Raw genomic sequence first — 16,386 nt, forward strand, 5'->3', positions numbered from 1 at the left:
AAATTGGGCTTCGGACCAGTTCACATTACTACATTCAGATATTTGTATTATTTTATTCGCTACTAGTAATGAGAAAACAGTTACGCGCCAAAATGACTAATACAGAGGCGGGCAACATACGGCCCGCGGGCCGGGTCCGGCCCGCGACGAGATTTTGACCGGCCCGCTGACTGTATCCAACCACACTCTGTAATGTGGTCCAACGAATCATTCCTGAAAGTTGCCGATCGCTCTACTCTGACCGCACTGTCAGAGCGAGCTGGTGAAATAAACAATTGCCTTAGTGAACAAACAATGGACCTTCCCCCGACCTTTAATCTCCGAAAAATTCTTTCTATATTTTACCATTGCAAAATTTTCGGGGCTTATTTTAAGAGTGATTTCGCGAGCTGGCGCCTGTAAAATGGGGTATGTGTTTCAAACCATCATTATGATTCATCGCATAGAACAATCTGTCTTTCAAGAGTACCGATAAAAAATTTAAGGCCAGTCTATCACAGCTATTTCTACACTAATTCTTTATTACTGCAATTAAATTAAAACTCATAAGAAGACAGAGTGATCATTGAATTATCCGATATATATTTAAATTTCCGAAACACAACTGAAATCTAACGAATAGAGTTCAAAAACGAGATAATGTTTACGACCACGCCTGAAAATCTGTCTAAGGGAGAAAAGTGTCTGAGCGGATACGAAAATGTGACATTGTTACGTCACTTTTGCACCTTGCTGATTGGCCAATGTCACGAAGTAAACAAGGAAGTTGATGCTCGGGGAAAGGTCCATTACGTTAGCACACTTGTTAAACAACAAAGCAAAGAGCGGTGTAAACATTCCCCACTACTGTTATATTTGGATTCTAAATATAAATAGATTTTATATTAGGTTTTATTAATCAGGGAATACCCCATGAAACGTAAACTTGACAGAGTGTCGAGATTTAACAAAGATTGGATACCGAAGTATTTTTTACAAAGGTTGGCAACAAAGCAGTATGTTTACTGTGTGGTCAAAGTGTTGCGGTATAAAAAGAGTACAACATTAGTCTTCATTATGTAACGAAACGTGGAAACTATGGCAATAATTTATCAGCAGTGGAACGGCAAACTAGAGCAAAAGTACTGGACAGAAAACTTGCTAGGCAGCAGAATGTTTTTTAAACGCGATTTATAATTTTCTTTCTTGCATTAGCAAATAAATATGTGATTAAGATATTGAATACTATTCATGTAATAATCCGGCCCGTCGAGGCCTTCATTTTCCCACATCTGGCCCGCCGACTAAAGAAGTTGCCCACCCCTGGACTAATAATAGGTATTCTCCGGTAGCTCCTATAAACTGTTGTCTATTATAAGAAGCTGTATTAATAACCGTGTACCATCAGTTAACCTTATTAAACCATAAAAATAAATACAACAGAGGACATTTAAAATAATCAAGAGAAATTGCCTAGCAGTAACATATGGTTAACAATATCCGTGTTCATGGACCTGACAGTGTGTCGTTTGACAGTTTGGAACCTCGGCCGTTCAGATTTTGTTTTCGTGTAACGCTAGTCTGCATGTCGCTACATCACATAGCCAGACAACGTATAGTCTTGCTATTGAGGCTCATGTTTTGTACCGATATGCGGTGCAGTGTATGAATAATCATTACGTTTAAACACAGAAATAACTTGTAGTCTACCTACTGACCGATAATCTATATCGACAAAAAGTCGGGTCACATATTTTACGAGGTAATTCTTTGTTTAAATACGGCATTTTGAAATTGAGATCACTATAGTAAACATATGGCTGAGTTCATACCTAAAAATTTTACAGATGGAAAATATACTTGTCTGTAGGTTCTGTTAAGTGTCATTTACACCAAATTGATAATTTTTACAAATGGTATTGCAGTATACAATTATCTGTGACTGTATCATAATCTTGCTAGCTTATGTCACCCCATGTGATTCTTGTATATACCCGAACATGATAAATATTGATTTGATCATTTGTTCTTTGTTGTTGGTATTTTCAGTTCATGGAAATCAGACAGAAGAGAACATGAACCAAAAATGGATAACTGAATCATTCGTGAAAATGACCACGCCTACCATATCTTGTGTTGGGGGCTTGGGGCAGGCATATAAGTGAGTACAATCCTATGGGATACAAAATGCACAACAGGTCCCAATAGCCCATTGCAAGTCATGTAGTATACAAAATAAAGCGTGACATTTGACATTTTACCACACGGAAGCGGAACTGATTACATAACCTTTCGCTTAAAATGTCTTATCCGTGCAATAATGTGTTTCTGTATCCTGCACAAATGTCACTAAATGAGGGAGGAAAATGATAAATGAGGGAGGAGCACACTCTCTGTGGTCTCACCCCATGTGATTCTTGTATATATAGCTACTAACCCCCAAAGGTACCCCATTTCATGTTGAAATCATCATGACAAAGTTAATTTTTCCCAAAATTCGAACAAAGACTTTCGTAGGAATCAAATTACACCAGGTTTAGGAACATAACAGGTTCCATCCAGTCATTATCAAATTAAAATCTATATTCTCAAGACCTTTGGCACTGATTGAAATAATTATATCTAAGTTCCCATCCGTACGATGTACATAATTACCCTTGTTGAGATAATAGGAATTTCTGTTTATAACGTGAATCACGAGCTCACGTTTACAGTATTTAATAAGGTTTATGATCAACGTATAAATACGACTCCGATATCTTTCGATAAGGAGAGAGAAGACGATGTAAACCATTCAAAGCGAGTGTGGATAAGTGTTTTAAGATTTGTATTCTGTGTGTTGTGGAAATTTACAAATAAAAACATATAGAGATTTTTAACGCATCTTCATTCACGTGAAGCTGAAGGGTGAACGGGTGACTTGCAAGTCAGAGACAATCTACGAAATAGCAATATACGGTAACATCACATTCATCTAACAATCATTTATGCTATATATATACCCAAACATGATAAATATTGATTTGATCATTTGTTCTTTGTTGTTGGTATTTTCAGTTTATGGGAATCAAACAGAAAAGAACATGAATCAAAAATGGATAAATGACTCATTCGTGAAAATGGCCACGCCTACCATATCTTGTGTTGGGGGCTTGGGGCGGGAATATAAGTGAGTACAATCCTACCTTGCTGGGCTACAAAATGCACAACAGGTTCACGTCGAAGACGAGTCGATAATTGAGCAATTTCCGGCACATCAATAAGGTCGATATTTTGCAAGTATGGTCTATAGATAAGTTATAGAACTCGCTAAAAATTATTCGTGTTTTTATGCTAGGTAATATTACACCATATTGCAACAGTACAACTTAACCGAAATACCGGTAGGTGCTCGCCACTAATACAGTCTAGTAATACTGTAATAATTAGTTCAGAAGATCCAAGGTGCTGCAGAGACACACAAATAGGTTCGAAGTTCACGATGCAAACGAAGAGACTTTATTAAAATAGTGTAAAATCCACGCTCAAAGCAGATAAAATAAGAGCGACAAAATACGGTCATTACCAAGCGACAGCAGAAGCAAGAAGAGTGACACTGCGAATCCGCAGCAACGGTTCACATATGCAGTGGTGGTTGGAGTCGAGTAACTGAAACCAACTGTCCGGCAAATTAGGGCTCAGACTCCACACACCAATGCCTATGCAATACCTAGACACTAAATATAAATAAAATACAAAATAATAAAAAATAGGACAATTCCAGTCCCGCCACAATATCATGGTTGCGTACATTCTGAGAATCCTACATAAAATTCTTCAACTTACCCTTCATGAGGTAAATGGCAGAATACTACCAAACAGTCTACCGGCAACGACCCAATAGCCCATTGCAAGTCATATAGTATACAAAATAAAGCATGACATTTGACATTTTACCACACGGAAGCGGAACTGATTACATAACCTTTCGCTTAAAATGTCTTATCCGTGCAATTATGTGTTTCTGTATCCTGCACAAATGTCACTAAATGATAAATGAGGGATGAGCACACTCTCTGTGGTCTCACCCGATGTGATTCTTGTATATACCCAAACATGATAAATATTGATTCGATCATTTGTTCTTTGTTATTGATATTTTCAGTTTATGAAAATCAAACAAAAAAGAGCATGTCCAAAAATGGATAAATGACTCATTCGTGAAATTGACCACGCCTACCATATCTTGTGTTGGGGGCTTGGGGCAGGCATATAAGTGAGTACAATCCTACCTTGGTGTGATACAAAATACACAACAGGTTCACGTCAAAGACGAGCCCATAATTGAGCAATTTCTCGCACAACAGTAAGGTCGATATTTTGCAAGTAAGGTCTATAGATGAGTTATAGAACTCGCTAAAAAATATTAGTTTTTTTATGCTAGGTAATATTACACCATATCGGGGTTACGTACATTCTGAGAATCTTACATAAAACTCTTCATATTATCCTTCATGAGGTAAATGGCAGAATACTACCAAACAGTCTACCGGCAACGACCCAATAGCTCATTGCAAGTCATATAGTATACCAAATAAAGCATGACATTTGACATTTCACCACACGGAAGCGGAACTGATTATATAACCTTTCGCTTAAAATGTCTTATCCGGGCAATAATGTGTTTCTGTATCCTGCACAAATGTCACTAAAAACATTGTTAAAGTATAAATTAGTCAAGAAGTTGAACCTCTAAACTGCAAACTACAAATCATTTTGTACGGCACGCAATGGGAGGTTTGCCCATTCGTTTTTTTTATGCTAGGTCATATTACACCATATCGTAGTTGCGTACATTCTGAGAATCTTACATAAAACTCTTCATATTACCCATCATGAGGTAAATGGCAGAATACTACCAAACAGTCTACCGGCAACGACCCAATAGCTCATTGCAAGTCATATAGTATACAAATAAAGCATGACATTTGACATTTCACCACACGGAAGCGGAACTGATTACATAACATTTCGCTTGAAATGTCTTATCCGTGCAATAATGTGTTACTGTATCCTGCAAAAATGTCACTAAAAACATTGCTAAAAGTATAAATTAATCAAGAAGTTGAACCTCTAAACTGCAAACTACAAATCATTTTGTACGGCACGCAATGGGAGGTTTGCCCATTTTTACTGGCGCGTAATAATATAGCAACCATTCGGTATATGGTTTCAGTATGCATTAGCATTTAGTGGTTGTACTTGAATTTACTACCGATTGAGTATACAGCACCTTGCGATGAGCAAGTTCTCATAAAATAAATTATTATCCATATCTACCTGTAGGAAATGCTTATCATAAAAATGTGAAACGAGTGAATCAAATAGGATTTTACACCCGTTTCATATACTATAACAATATGAAGGTTTTTACTGGCGCGGTGAGAGTGCCAATGTGACAAAGTTGCTCTTTTTAATTAAGCATTTTTAATGAGAATTAAAATTAGATTTTTAGTAATGTGAATTTGGTAACGCGTATTAAGCATTTTTAATGAGAATCATAAATAGATTATAGTAATGTGAATTTGGTATCGTGCTTTTATTTCAATTCTTAAAAGACCATACGATTAAAGCACTCGTGTACTGAATATTTCAACATACAGAGATTGGCATTACTTGCACACACGCAATCTCGCCAGTCAGGTTATATTACGCTATGAACAGCCCATCCTGACAAGTTCATGTGAATTTAAACACACTCCAAAAGAAGCACTTTGAAAAGGACACAATATCACTATTGTTGGCTAAATTTCTTATCAGCTTTTTACAAGGTGAATTCTATTTTTTAGATTGTGTAATATCGAACAAATATGCAAACCAAATTGTTGATTGTTCTTGGTCTTGTGGCGATTCTTGCCTTTGAATGTGGTGATTCCTTTTGGAGAAGAAGGCATTACAGAAGAAGACATCACTGTTCCTACTCCTACAAGGCTCACTACTATTCCATCCTGAGGCACTATCATACTGTCAACTCAAGATACCACGTCATCTTGAGGAATTACAGGATCCTTGTCAATTACATACATCACGTTGGCGTCAAAGCACTCCGATACGGAGGCCACGTGACTGCCATAGGAAGACAACTTCTTCATCAGTATTCCAGACACCAGTAAGCAATCCCCGATCAATATTAGTGTGTTTAATATGAAAATAGACGGCGCTTTTAACAATTAAAGTCTTTGTGCCGAACAATATTAGTGGCACACAGATTAATGTCGAGATGCCAAGGATAAAAAGTTTAATTTCTAGAATTAAAAAAAGTTTGTAATACCCTCTTTTCTACAATTTAGGAATGAAAATTCTATACTGTTTGTGCTATCTTCTACCCCAAAATTAAAAACTGTATTTTAATTGAATTTTCGGAATTTTTATCTAATAATCACCCCGCCTAACGTTCTCAAAATAAGATCGTATTTTTCGGTTTTATGTATATTTGCCAAAATAAGTAGCCCTCTTTGACGTGTGTAGCTGAATGAACGTAATTTTGCACCAACTACTAGATTCTAAGTATTACGAAATGCGTTGATTGAGGATTGTTATATATTCCGAGCCAATAAAATTTGAAAATTTATCATATTTCAGCCATATATCTCATGTCTACGGAGATGAAGAAGATATCGAAGAGAGTGATCTTTTTGCCGAAAAAGATGTTCGTAAATTTATTTTTATTTGAATAAAATTTGGAAGTCATTTACCGTTTCAAATAAATCGAAATATGCCAACTTTGATCTCATGTTTTAAATTATTGACAACAAAATCAAGATGTGACGTTATATTCACGATAACCACCATAATGATGTCAAATATCTTTAACTTTAACCACAATGCTTTACTACTTGCATTCAAAAGAATGCTCACTATATATATGTCCGAGAAGAACGAGTATTGATATATATAAAATATCATTGTACGTTAAGAATATTCGAACTGATAAAAATAAATAATATTGATCTTACATAAACTTTATCAACAGAATGATAGTTTCGAACAAGAATTTGATGACCAGAACGATGATCGGGATATGGTCGAAGACTCTGAAGATATGAGTGAAAACGAAAATGAAGAAGACCTGAAGGAACTCCCCGAAAAAGGTGAACATATTTAAGTTGTGTTACTTGTGTTGTAAAAGGATTGATGATTGTTGTTAAGCCTTTGATTTGAATGATTTTCTTATTTTAAGCTGAAGACGTCAACAAGGATCATAATCTCAACGACAAATAGTCTGCTAGGAGAAAATGACAAAATTTTACAACCTGACCTAGAACCGAAGCTGAAACAAATGTTGTCTATAGATAGCTCTATGCGTTCATAGACCATACTTATGTGAACTTTTCTTTATCCTTTCACGTGAAATTGTCATTGTCTGCATAATCATAAATATACTGCATAAAGAAAAATTTTGACAAAATTATTTATACACAAACATCCGTGTCAGTGTTGCTTCTCAGTGCCACGTCATATTCAATGAAAAGATACGTTGTAGCGTTGGATTCAGCTTTATTAATACGAAATGCATGCCACAAAATTAGGTTAGATGATATCCAATATACAGCATTAGATATGTCAGGTCGGGGTCTATTCGAGATTCAGTCAGCAAATCTTCTAGAAGGAAACAGCAAAATGTTTCAGACAGCGTTATCGAAATAGATGAAGTGGTGAAGATGAACCATGTGGTATGGTGAATAGTCCTTTTCAAACGGAATTTACGTCTTGCCCACGGTGATATGAAGACATAAACTGCAAAATAAAGTGAATGATTGAATATACTTCTCTAACTTATAATTAATATCAAAACCAACACAGAGAATAGGGAGAGAAAAATGACAAATACGTGAAATCAGGGGGTTCAACTCACCAAGACAGAGATTTTTCCTTTTTTTTTTGAGTGAATGATATTCATGTTTTATAATTAACAACGATGAATCTGCTATTTTGTTCGATTTTTAATGTCTTGAGACGATGAAGTGATAATAAAAGTTCAGTTTCTGCAATTTTGTTCAATTTCAATTCTGTATTCTATCATCGAATAAAAAACGATTCGAAGTAAGAAAACATCACCGGCTCAATTTCTCACGCTTTTCATATCTCAGTTTAGAAATGGCCTTGTTGCATTCCAGTCATGCAGAGTGAAAGTAACGTGAAACTCATAAAATTTATTGAACTTCGTTATACTATAAACATGAGGAATGTTGAATATAGGAGATGAATAGATATTTACTAAATCTAATCCCCTGACAGTAATGATGAATTGTACTGCAAGTGTTTTTGACATGGTTCTTTCGATTTGCGGGGTTGCGACCCATTTCAACGACTTTAAAACATCTCGCGAGAATTTTAATTTCCCGCCATTAATTAAATGACTGCCATATGCATCATTTTTGGAATGGGTGTACGAAATGTTACATTAATTTATGCCATTTTTCATATATATTAACCATTTTTAGGCTTTTCATGAAAAATTTAATCACACTCAAAGCAGTACCGCTTTGTGATTTCACATTATCCATATCTATTATGACGTAACAAAATTACCATATGCCGCGCCTTTGGCGATAGAATTCCCTTTAACACACGGTGGACGCTCGCTGCATTTTATGCAGTAGGGAGATTGAGAATGCTAGACTTATGTGTGACTATACTACTGACTTTTCTGTCACGTAAAATATTCAATTCGTGACAGCTACGAGAATCTATAAAAAAAAATTCTATATTGATATAATTGTGTCCAACGTAACTCACAGTTGTGTATTCTTTCATCAAAATTTAAACATTACTAGTCTAAAATACCGCTTAATCTGTTGACGTAAAAATCTGAGATAAACATGTCTAATTGTATTTAGTGTCGATACTTTTATGTGATCTTACGAATTCGTTGTCGCCGTTAGAAAAATCTCAAAATCTGTAATAAAAATCTCCTATAGTACAATTAAATACATATGGAGTATATCAGTTAATCAAAATTGCATCTTTATCGCCTCGAAATCCCCGCGGAACGACTTTTTCGACGGATAATAACAATTTTTCTGTTGTGCAAAGTAATCAATCCATGACCGATACTGCCATATTTAAAAAATGTCTTGATTTGTTATAATATACTTGTCTTCGATTTAACCTGCGGCGGCGTCACCAAAATAAATGCCTCCCTACCCTAAAAGACCACGTCAATCCGCTGATATAAAAATGTGTGGTAAACATCCCGGTTATATCTAGTTTTGATCCGTATTTTTGCTTTTTTGCGGATTCGACAAATCTGAGCTGTACTTGAAACAATGACACCGCTCTATAGCAAAGCTGTCACTCAGATTATTTTCAAGATGAAACAGTTAGAAAAAAAAAAACATATCTGCTATAAAGTCTCACGGAGTAAAATGTATTCATACATCACCACGAACCTTATAATATGAATCATATAATATAATGGATAAAAAGGTAAAATCCGCGCACAATTGATTGTGTTTCGACTTTCGATTCTAGTGACGTTATGATTCTCAACGCCGTCCAAACTTATGTGTGCCCTAGAGCGCTAGGCACACGAAATTTCGCATTTTACAATGTCTTGAAAAACTTTTTTTCTGTCGCGGGCCTTCCACAATTGTTTAAGGTTTCATAATTTAGTATTTTATATTGACGCCTTTCAATCAAAAAATTTGCGTCTCCGATTCACTCCTTTATTTGACTTCAGCATCTCGACGCCGATGATTGTATAATGACTCTCAGGGAATTCACAATTCTGGGCAATTACAAAAGAAAGTGATTATTATCGTTGTCGTGAAATAATTTTTATGATTCAGAGAGAATAGATATCAACTTTAAAGTGTTCACGGCCTAAATAACACGTCACGCTGACAAAAACAATCGGCGATTTAAGCAAAAAGCTGTACGAATTGCCCAAAAGTATGATTTGATAAAATAATATTCAATATTTCACAATTTTTTAAAGGGCAAAAAGTAACTCGACAGTAGTAGTAGTAAGTCGTTAAACCAGGGGTCACCAAACTACGGCCCGCGGGCCGGATCCGGCCCGCGGCGTCATTTTATCCGGTCCGCAATAACACGCAAAAATGGCTAAATTTTTTTCCAAGGAAGATTTTCACGAGCATCGTCGTCCTTGTTTATTTCGTAACATTGGCCAATCGGCAAGATGCAGAAAAGTGACGTAATAACACTTTTGTCACCCTAACAGATTTTCAGTCGTGGTTGTAAACAAAACTTCGTTTTTGCGACTTTGAATGCTACCAGTACGTAACGTTTTCTGCGATACACTTGTACACTCCTGGCGCTTGCTTTCGACGAAACTGTTTGTTTTTTGTGCTAAAATAAACGTCGAATGTGCATCTTGTGCTAACAGTACTGTAATCCCTCGCGTACTGCTCCAATTTCAAAAGCCACACTAACTTTTGTACTGCTTTAATGCGGATATTCATGTAGGTATGTTACAAAAAAATTGAAGTTCTTCCGATTTAAATAAAAACTAACGGAGATATCGGAATTTTAGTACCGCCCGACTGCCAATTTTTTCCATAATGATTGTATTACTTTTTTGATAAGAACTGTACTAAATATGGAAAAATAACACATATCAATCACTAATCTTTCGATGTGCGTCATATCTATGGTATATTGAGATAATTTCAGGATTTTATTCTGGCAACTGTCATTGACACCGCCGAATGATCGTCGCAAATAAACGCTGGAGTTGTGCATGATAGTTTGACAGTGGTTCATTGTGGGTAATAATTAACGATGTTCTGATTGTACGAACTTCATAAAAATTGGTACGTATCAAGTTAGACAAGAAATACACACGTCCATATAAATTTTATTGGTGTCCATAGACAATATCAATAATTTGCACTACGTATAACTGGAGCGTAATTTTTAAAAGCGTCGAATGTTGGGAAATTTATGCGCATGAAATTCAAATACCAGATAATAGTTGTTTATTTTATCTAAATTATGTCAAAATTTCATAGAATTCCAAGATACAGGAGGCAGTCGTTTTTATGAGCGATATTTCAACACGGCGTAACGGTACTTAGCAAACGTGATGCGTACATTTTTTGTCGCGGATTTTGTAACATTTCTAATTCATGACAGCAACGTTTTGATAACAGCTAAACTCCTTGGATGTTCTCGATCTATATTCTGCGATATTCCCAACATTTGTGAATTTATTGTATTGCATTGACAAAAATATTCATCCGGCCCGTTTCAACACAATTTGAGTCATACCCGGTCCGCGGACAAAAAAGTTTGGTGACCCCTGCGTTAAACGAGTAGTTTTAGTTGAAGTAGCGAAGCGTTTCCGAAAGTAGCCAAATATGGCAACACTGCATCGCGCATGCTTATCTACACCAAAGTGATTATAGTCACTACACTGATTTCGCGTACAGATTTCGGCCTCTCGTCGATTGCAGGTAAATATTGCATGTTTTTCCAATCAATTCGTGGAATTGTTAGTTTTTGTTCAAATGTAGAATGTTTGTGACACTACAAAAATAAATATCTGAATCTGCCTCAAATCACTTGGCGTGCCATGAGAAATTCTCTCGCGTGCCACAATTGGCACGCGTGCCAGGGGTTGCCGACCCCTGCTAGCTATTGAGGCTCATGTTTTATACCGATATTCGGTGCAGTGTGGGAATCATCATTACGTTTAAACACAGAATAAGTTGTAGCCTACCTACTGACCGAGAAATCTATATCGACAAAAAGTCGGGTCACATATTTTACGAGGTAATTTTTTTTTTAATACGGCATATTGAAATTGAGATCACTATAGTAAACCTATGGCTGAGTTCATACCTAAAAATTTTACAGATGAAAAATATACTTGTCTGTAGGTTCTGTTAAGTGTCATTTACACCAAATTGATAATTTCTACAAATGGTATTACAGTATATAATTATCTGTGACTGTATCATAATCTTGCTAGCTTATGTGATGTGCAAGATTGGTTTTATTAAACCCTCATGCCTCTACCAACGCATCTGACGGTTGTCGAAGTTACTTGCTGGCTCACTTTGCCGATTAACAAAATAGACGGCAGAAAGAAAAAAAATATCAAATCAAGCATCAAATTACAGCATTTAAAAGAAGTAAAAAATGACTTAAGCGTTGTCACGTGAAATCACATTGATTTCGCAAGCATGTAAAATCAATGAAAGCCGTGTGGAAGTCTCTGAGAAAGAGTGCTATATGTGGAGAAAACCTACACTTCATCAATCTTCAATACATTTTTAGTGAAGTTGGAAACAGGAAATAGGCATAAAATACTCGAAGAGCTGAAAACATTTCCAGCACTGATTTTATAGTTTTATTCAAAAGTTTTATTTTCAAATAAAACACAAATATGTGCGCAAAACCTTGAATCTAGCTCTATCACACACAAGTGTTATAAAAAGATGGTACCAAAAGGTTCGTTTCGTTTTGGACATCTTGAGTTTAGGCTTTCATTTTCATCAACTGCTTATACTGCGATAATATACAAAAGCAGTATGCTCGTCAGCTTTGCATTTTAGAGTGTTTACAGATTCAGAGAGTTGTAAATATTTTGCTATTCGCTATAAAACTATTTGTAACCCATAAAAATTGCGTTATATATTTGACTGACCATCTGCACTTGTATACACGATATTCTAATACAATGTAGATCATAGGCATGATGTAGATCTCGTTCTTGAAAAAATGTGGTGGTTTGAGCGATTACACAGTAGATATAAGTGGAAACAATTGTTTTTGAATGATCTCCTAAAAACGCAATAAACTCCACGAGAGAGATTTCACCAAAGTCTTCAGTTGGTCTCGCTCACGCTAGTTCTATTTATATGTATAGCTCGGGTACTACAGAGCCAGGCCACGCAGTGATTTTGAGATCGTCATAATATACATACAAATACATGGAAATACATACCAAATACATGGAAATGGGAAAGCGATTCCGAAAAGCCACCTCGGGTGATGTTCTGTAGTCGTGAATGTTCGCTTTTGACTGATACATTGCCCATATTACTCATCACCGGCTTACGCAAAATGAAAGAAAAATAGCACGGTATGGTGGGCTCGGATCTATTAGCGTTTCATACTTTATAAGAAACGAATCCATATCAGGCGAATATGCAAGAAAAATCGACGAAAATAATTGATTTCTGTGGAATACCATAATAAATGCAATTCGCGGCACGTCTTCAAAACGAGAAAGCCTTGATCACACATAAATGAGGGAGGAGCACACTCTCTGTGGTCTCACCCCATGTGATTTTTGTATATACCCAAACATGATAAATATTGATTCGATCATTTGTTCTTTGTTGTAGGTATCTTCAGTTTATGAGAATCAAACAGAAAAGACAAAAAATGGATAAATTACTCATTCGTGAAAATGACCACGTCTACCATATATATCTTGTGTTGGGGGCCTACGGCAGGCATATAAGTGAGCACAATCTTACCTTGCTGTGACACAAAATGCACAACAGGTCCACGTCGAGGAGGAGTCGATGATTGAGCAATTTCCGGCACATTAGTAAGATCGAAATTTTGAAAGTAAGGTATATAGGTGAGCTATAGAACTCGCTAAAAAATATTCCTTTTTTTATGCATCATATCGGGGTTGCGGACATTCTGAGAATCTTATATAGGAAGTCCTCGACTTACGACGTTGTTCCGTTTTTGAGAAGCGGTGTAAGTTGGAACATTATACTGTACAGTACATAAATTACTCTATAGGCCTACATATCGTACTGTTTTGTAAAGTATGGTACAGTAATAAAATGTACAAATAATGCAAAAAGTAGGCGATGTAAAATACGAAAACCAATGAGCCCAACGCACTGATTTTCTTGATCACAGTGATCCAGTTTAAGGGCTTAGATATTACAGTACAGTAATATCTTTTATATTTTTTGGAGTGCGTTAGTAACCTCGAAACAGCGCAAGTCGCGACCGTCGTAACCCGAGGACTCCCTGAATAAAACTCTTCATATTACCCTTCATGAAGTAAATGGCAGAATACTACCAAACAATCTACCGCCAACGACCCAATAGCTCATTGCAAGTCATATAGTATACAAAATAAAGCATGACATTTGACATTTTACCACACGGAAGCGGACCTGATCACATAACCTTTCGCTTGAAATGTCTTATCCGTGCAATAATGTGTTTCTGTATCCTGCACAAATGTCACTAAAAACATTGCTAAAAGTATAAATTAGTCTGAAACTTGAACCTCTCAACTGCAAACTACAAATCATTTTGTACGGCACGCAATGGCAGGTTCGCCAAATTTTACTGGCGCGTAATAATATTGAATCAAATAGGATATTGCACCCGTTTCACATTCTAGCTTTTCTTGGCGCGGTGAGAGTGCCAAGGTGACAAAGTTGCTCTTTTTAAGCATTTTTAATGAGAACCAAAATTAGATTTTTAGTAATGTGAATTTGGTATCGCGTATTATGCATTTTTAATGAGAATCATAAATAGATTATTGTAATGTGAATTTGGTATCGTGCTTTTATTTCAATTCCTAAAAGACCATCCGATTAAAGCACTCGTGTACTGAATATTTCAACATACAGACATTGGCAACACTTGCACACACGCAATCTCGCCAGTCAGGTTCTATCACGCTATGAACGGCCCATCTTGACAAGCTCATATGAATTCCAAAACACTCCAAAAGATGCACTTTAGAAAGGACACACATATCACCATCGTTGGGTACAGTGCTCATCAGCTTTTTACAAGATAAATTATATTTTTAGATTGTGTAATATCGAACAAATATGCAAACCAAATTGTTGATTGTTCTTGGTCTTGTGGCGATTCTTGCCTTTGAGGGTGGTGACTCCTTTTGGAGAAGAAGGCGTCGTAGAAGAAGACATCACTGTTCCTACCCGTACAAGGCTCACTACTATTCCACCCTGAGGCACTACCGTACTGTCAGCTCAAGGTACCACGTCATCTTGAGGCATTACAGGATACTTGTTAATTACATACATCACGTTGGCGTCAAAGCACTCAGATACGGAGGCCACGTGACTTCTATAGGAAGACAACTTCTTCATCAGTATTCCAGACACCAGTAAGCAATACCCGAACAATATTAGTATATATGTGTAATATGGCAATTTAATAATTATAGTCTTTTCGACCAAGAATGAAGAGTTTCGTTACTAGAATTTAAAAAAGTTTGTAATACCATCATTTCTACAATTTAGAAATGAAAATTCCATACTGTTTGTTCTCTCTTCTACCCCAAAATTAAAAACTGTTTTTGAATTAAATTTTCGGAATTTCTATCTGGTAATCACCCAGACTAACGTTCTCAAAATAAGATCGTATTTTTCAGTTTTATATATATTTGGAAAATGAGTTGCCCTCTTTGGCGTGTGTAGCTGAATGAACGTAATTTTGCACCAACTACTAGATTCTAAGTATTACGAAATGCGTTGATTGAGGATTGTTATATATTCCGAGCCAATAAAATTTGAAAATTTATCATATTTCAGCCATATATCTCATGTCTACGGAGATGAAGAAGATATCGAAGAGAGTGATCTTTTTGCCGAAAAAGATGTTCGTAAATTTATTTTTATTTGAATAAAATTTGGAAATCAGTTATCGTTTCAAATAAATCGAAATAGGCCAACTTTGATCTCATGTTTGCCTAGTTTTAAGTTACTGACAACAAAATCAAGATGTAACGTTATATTCACCATAATGATGTCAAATATCTTTTACTTTAAACTTTAATCACAATACTTTACTACTTGAGTTCAAAAGAATGTGCTTACTATATATGCCGAGTAGAACAAGTAATGATATAAAATATCATTGTACGTTAAGAATAATCGAACTTATTAAAATAAATATTATTGATCTTACATAAACTTTATTAACAGAATGATAGTTTCGAACAAGAATTTGATGACCTGAACGATGATCAGGATATGTTCGAAGACTCTGAAGATACGAGTGAAAACGAAAATGAAGAAGTCCTGAAGGAACTCCCCGAAAAAGGTGAACATATTTAAGTTGTGTTACTCGTGTTGTAAAAGGTTTGATGATTGTTCTTAAGACTTTGATTTAAATGATTTCTTATTTCAAGCTGAAGACGTCAACAAGGATCATAATCTCAACGACGAATAGTCTATTATAAGAAAACGACATGATTTTACAACCAGACATGGAACCGAAGCTGAGACAAATGTTGTCTATAGATAGCTCTATGCGTTCATAGACCATACTTGTTTAAACCTTTTTTTATTCTTTCACGTAAAAGTGTCATTGCTTGCATAATCATAATATACTGCATTAAGAAATATTTTGACAAAATCATTTATTAGCACAAAGATCAGTGTCAAT

General features: G+C 35.8%; 2 protein-coding genes across 4 annotated transcripts; both read left to right on the forward strand.

Moving 5' to 3' along the window:
- The first annotated feature begins 5,806 nt into the window (after positions 1 to 5,806).
- On the forward strand, positions 5,807 to 7,415 carry LOC120341366 (uncharacterized). 2 transcript variants are annotated; one of them, XM_039409855.2, is made up of 4 exons: positions 5,807 to 6,127; positions 6,601 to 6,667; positions 6,992 to 7,109; positions 7,199 to 7,415. In XM_039409855.2, the coding sequence occupies exons 1-4, from the start codon at positions 5,829 to 5,831 to the stop codon at positions 7,237 to 7,239; spliced, it is 525 nt and encodes a 174-aa protein (XP_039265789.2). In that variant the 5' UTR covers positions 5,807 to 5,828; the 3' UTR covers positions 7,240 to 7,415. The 2 variants fall into 2 exon arrangements, with proteins under 2 accessions (XP_039265789.2, XP_039265790.2); XM_039409856.2 differs by having other exon boundaries at positions 7,205 to 7,415.
- A 7,336-nt stretch (positions 7,416 to 14,751) lies between these two features.
- Positions 14,752 to 16,326, forward strand: LOC120341008 (uncharacterized). Of its 2 annotated transcripts, none has more exons than XM_039409425.2 (4): positions 14,752 to 15,103; positions 15,531 to 15,597; positions 15,924 to 16,041; positions 16,136 to 16,326. In XM_039409425.2, the coding sequence occupies exons 1-4, from the start codon at positions 14,805 to 14,807 to the stop codon at positions 16,168 to 16,170; spliced, it is 519 nt and encodes a 172-aa protein (XP_039265359.2). In that variant the 5' UTR covers positions 14,752 to 14,804; the 3' UTR covers positions 16,171 to 16,326. The 2 variants fall into 2 exon arrangements, with proteins under 2 accessions (XP_039265359.2, XP_039265358.2); XM_039409424.2 differs by having other exon boundaries at positions 14,753 to 15,103; positions 16,130 to 16,323.
- Positions 16,327 to 16,386: the final 60 nt, after the last annotated feature.

This window comes from Styela clava, chromosome 14, assembly GCF_964204865.1.
Source record: "Styela clava chromosome 14, kaStyClav1.hap1.2, whole genome shotgun sequence".
Lineage (NCBI taxonomy): Eukaryota > Metazoa > Chordata > Ascidiacea > Stolidobranchia > Styelidae > Styela > Styela clava.

Excerpts from the sequence above, each read along its gene's own strand:
- LOC120341366 (XM_039409855.2), top strand. The coding sequence starts at position 5,829 with ATGCAAACCAAATTGTTGATTGTTCTTGGTCTTGTGGCGATTCTTGCC. Across the intron at positions 6,128-6,600 it reads CATCAGTATTCCAGACACCA|CCATATATCTCATGTCTACG; the intron begins GTAAGCAATCCC and ends ATCATATTTCAG. Across the intron at positions 6,668-6,991 it reads ATCTTTTTGCCGAAAAAGAT|AATGATAGTTTCGAACAAGA; the intron begins GTTCGTAAATTT and ends CTTTATCAACAG.
- LOC120341008 (XM_039409424.2), top strand. The coding sequence starts at position 14,805 with ATGCAAACCAAATTGTTGATTGTTCTTGGTCTTGTGGCGATTCTTGCC. Across the intron at positions 15,104-15,530 it reads CATCAGTATTCCAGACACCA|CCATATATCTCATGTCTACG; the intron begins GTAAGCAATACC and ends ATCATATTTCAG. Across the intron at positions 15,598-15,923 it reads ATCTTTTTGCCGAAAAAGAT|AATGATAGTTTCGAACAAGA; the intron begins GTTCGTAAATTT and ends CTTTATTAACAG.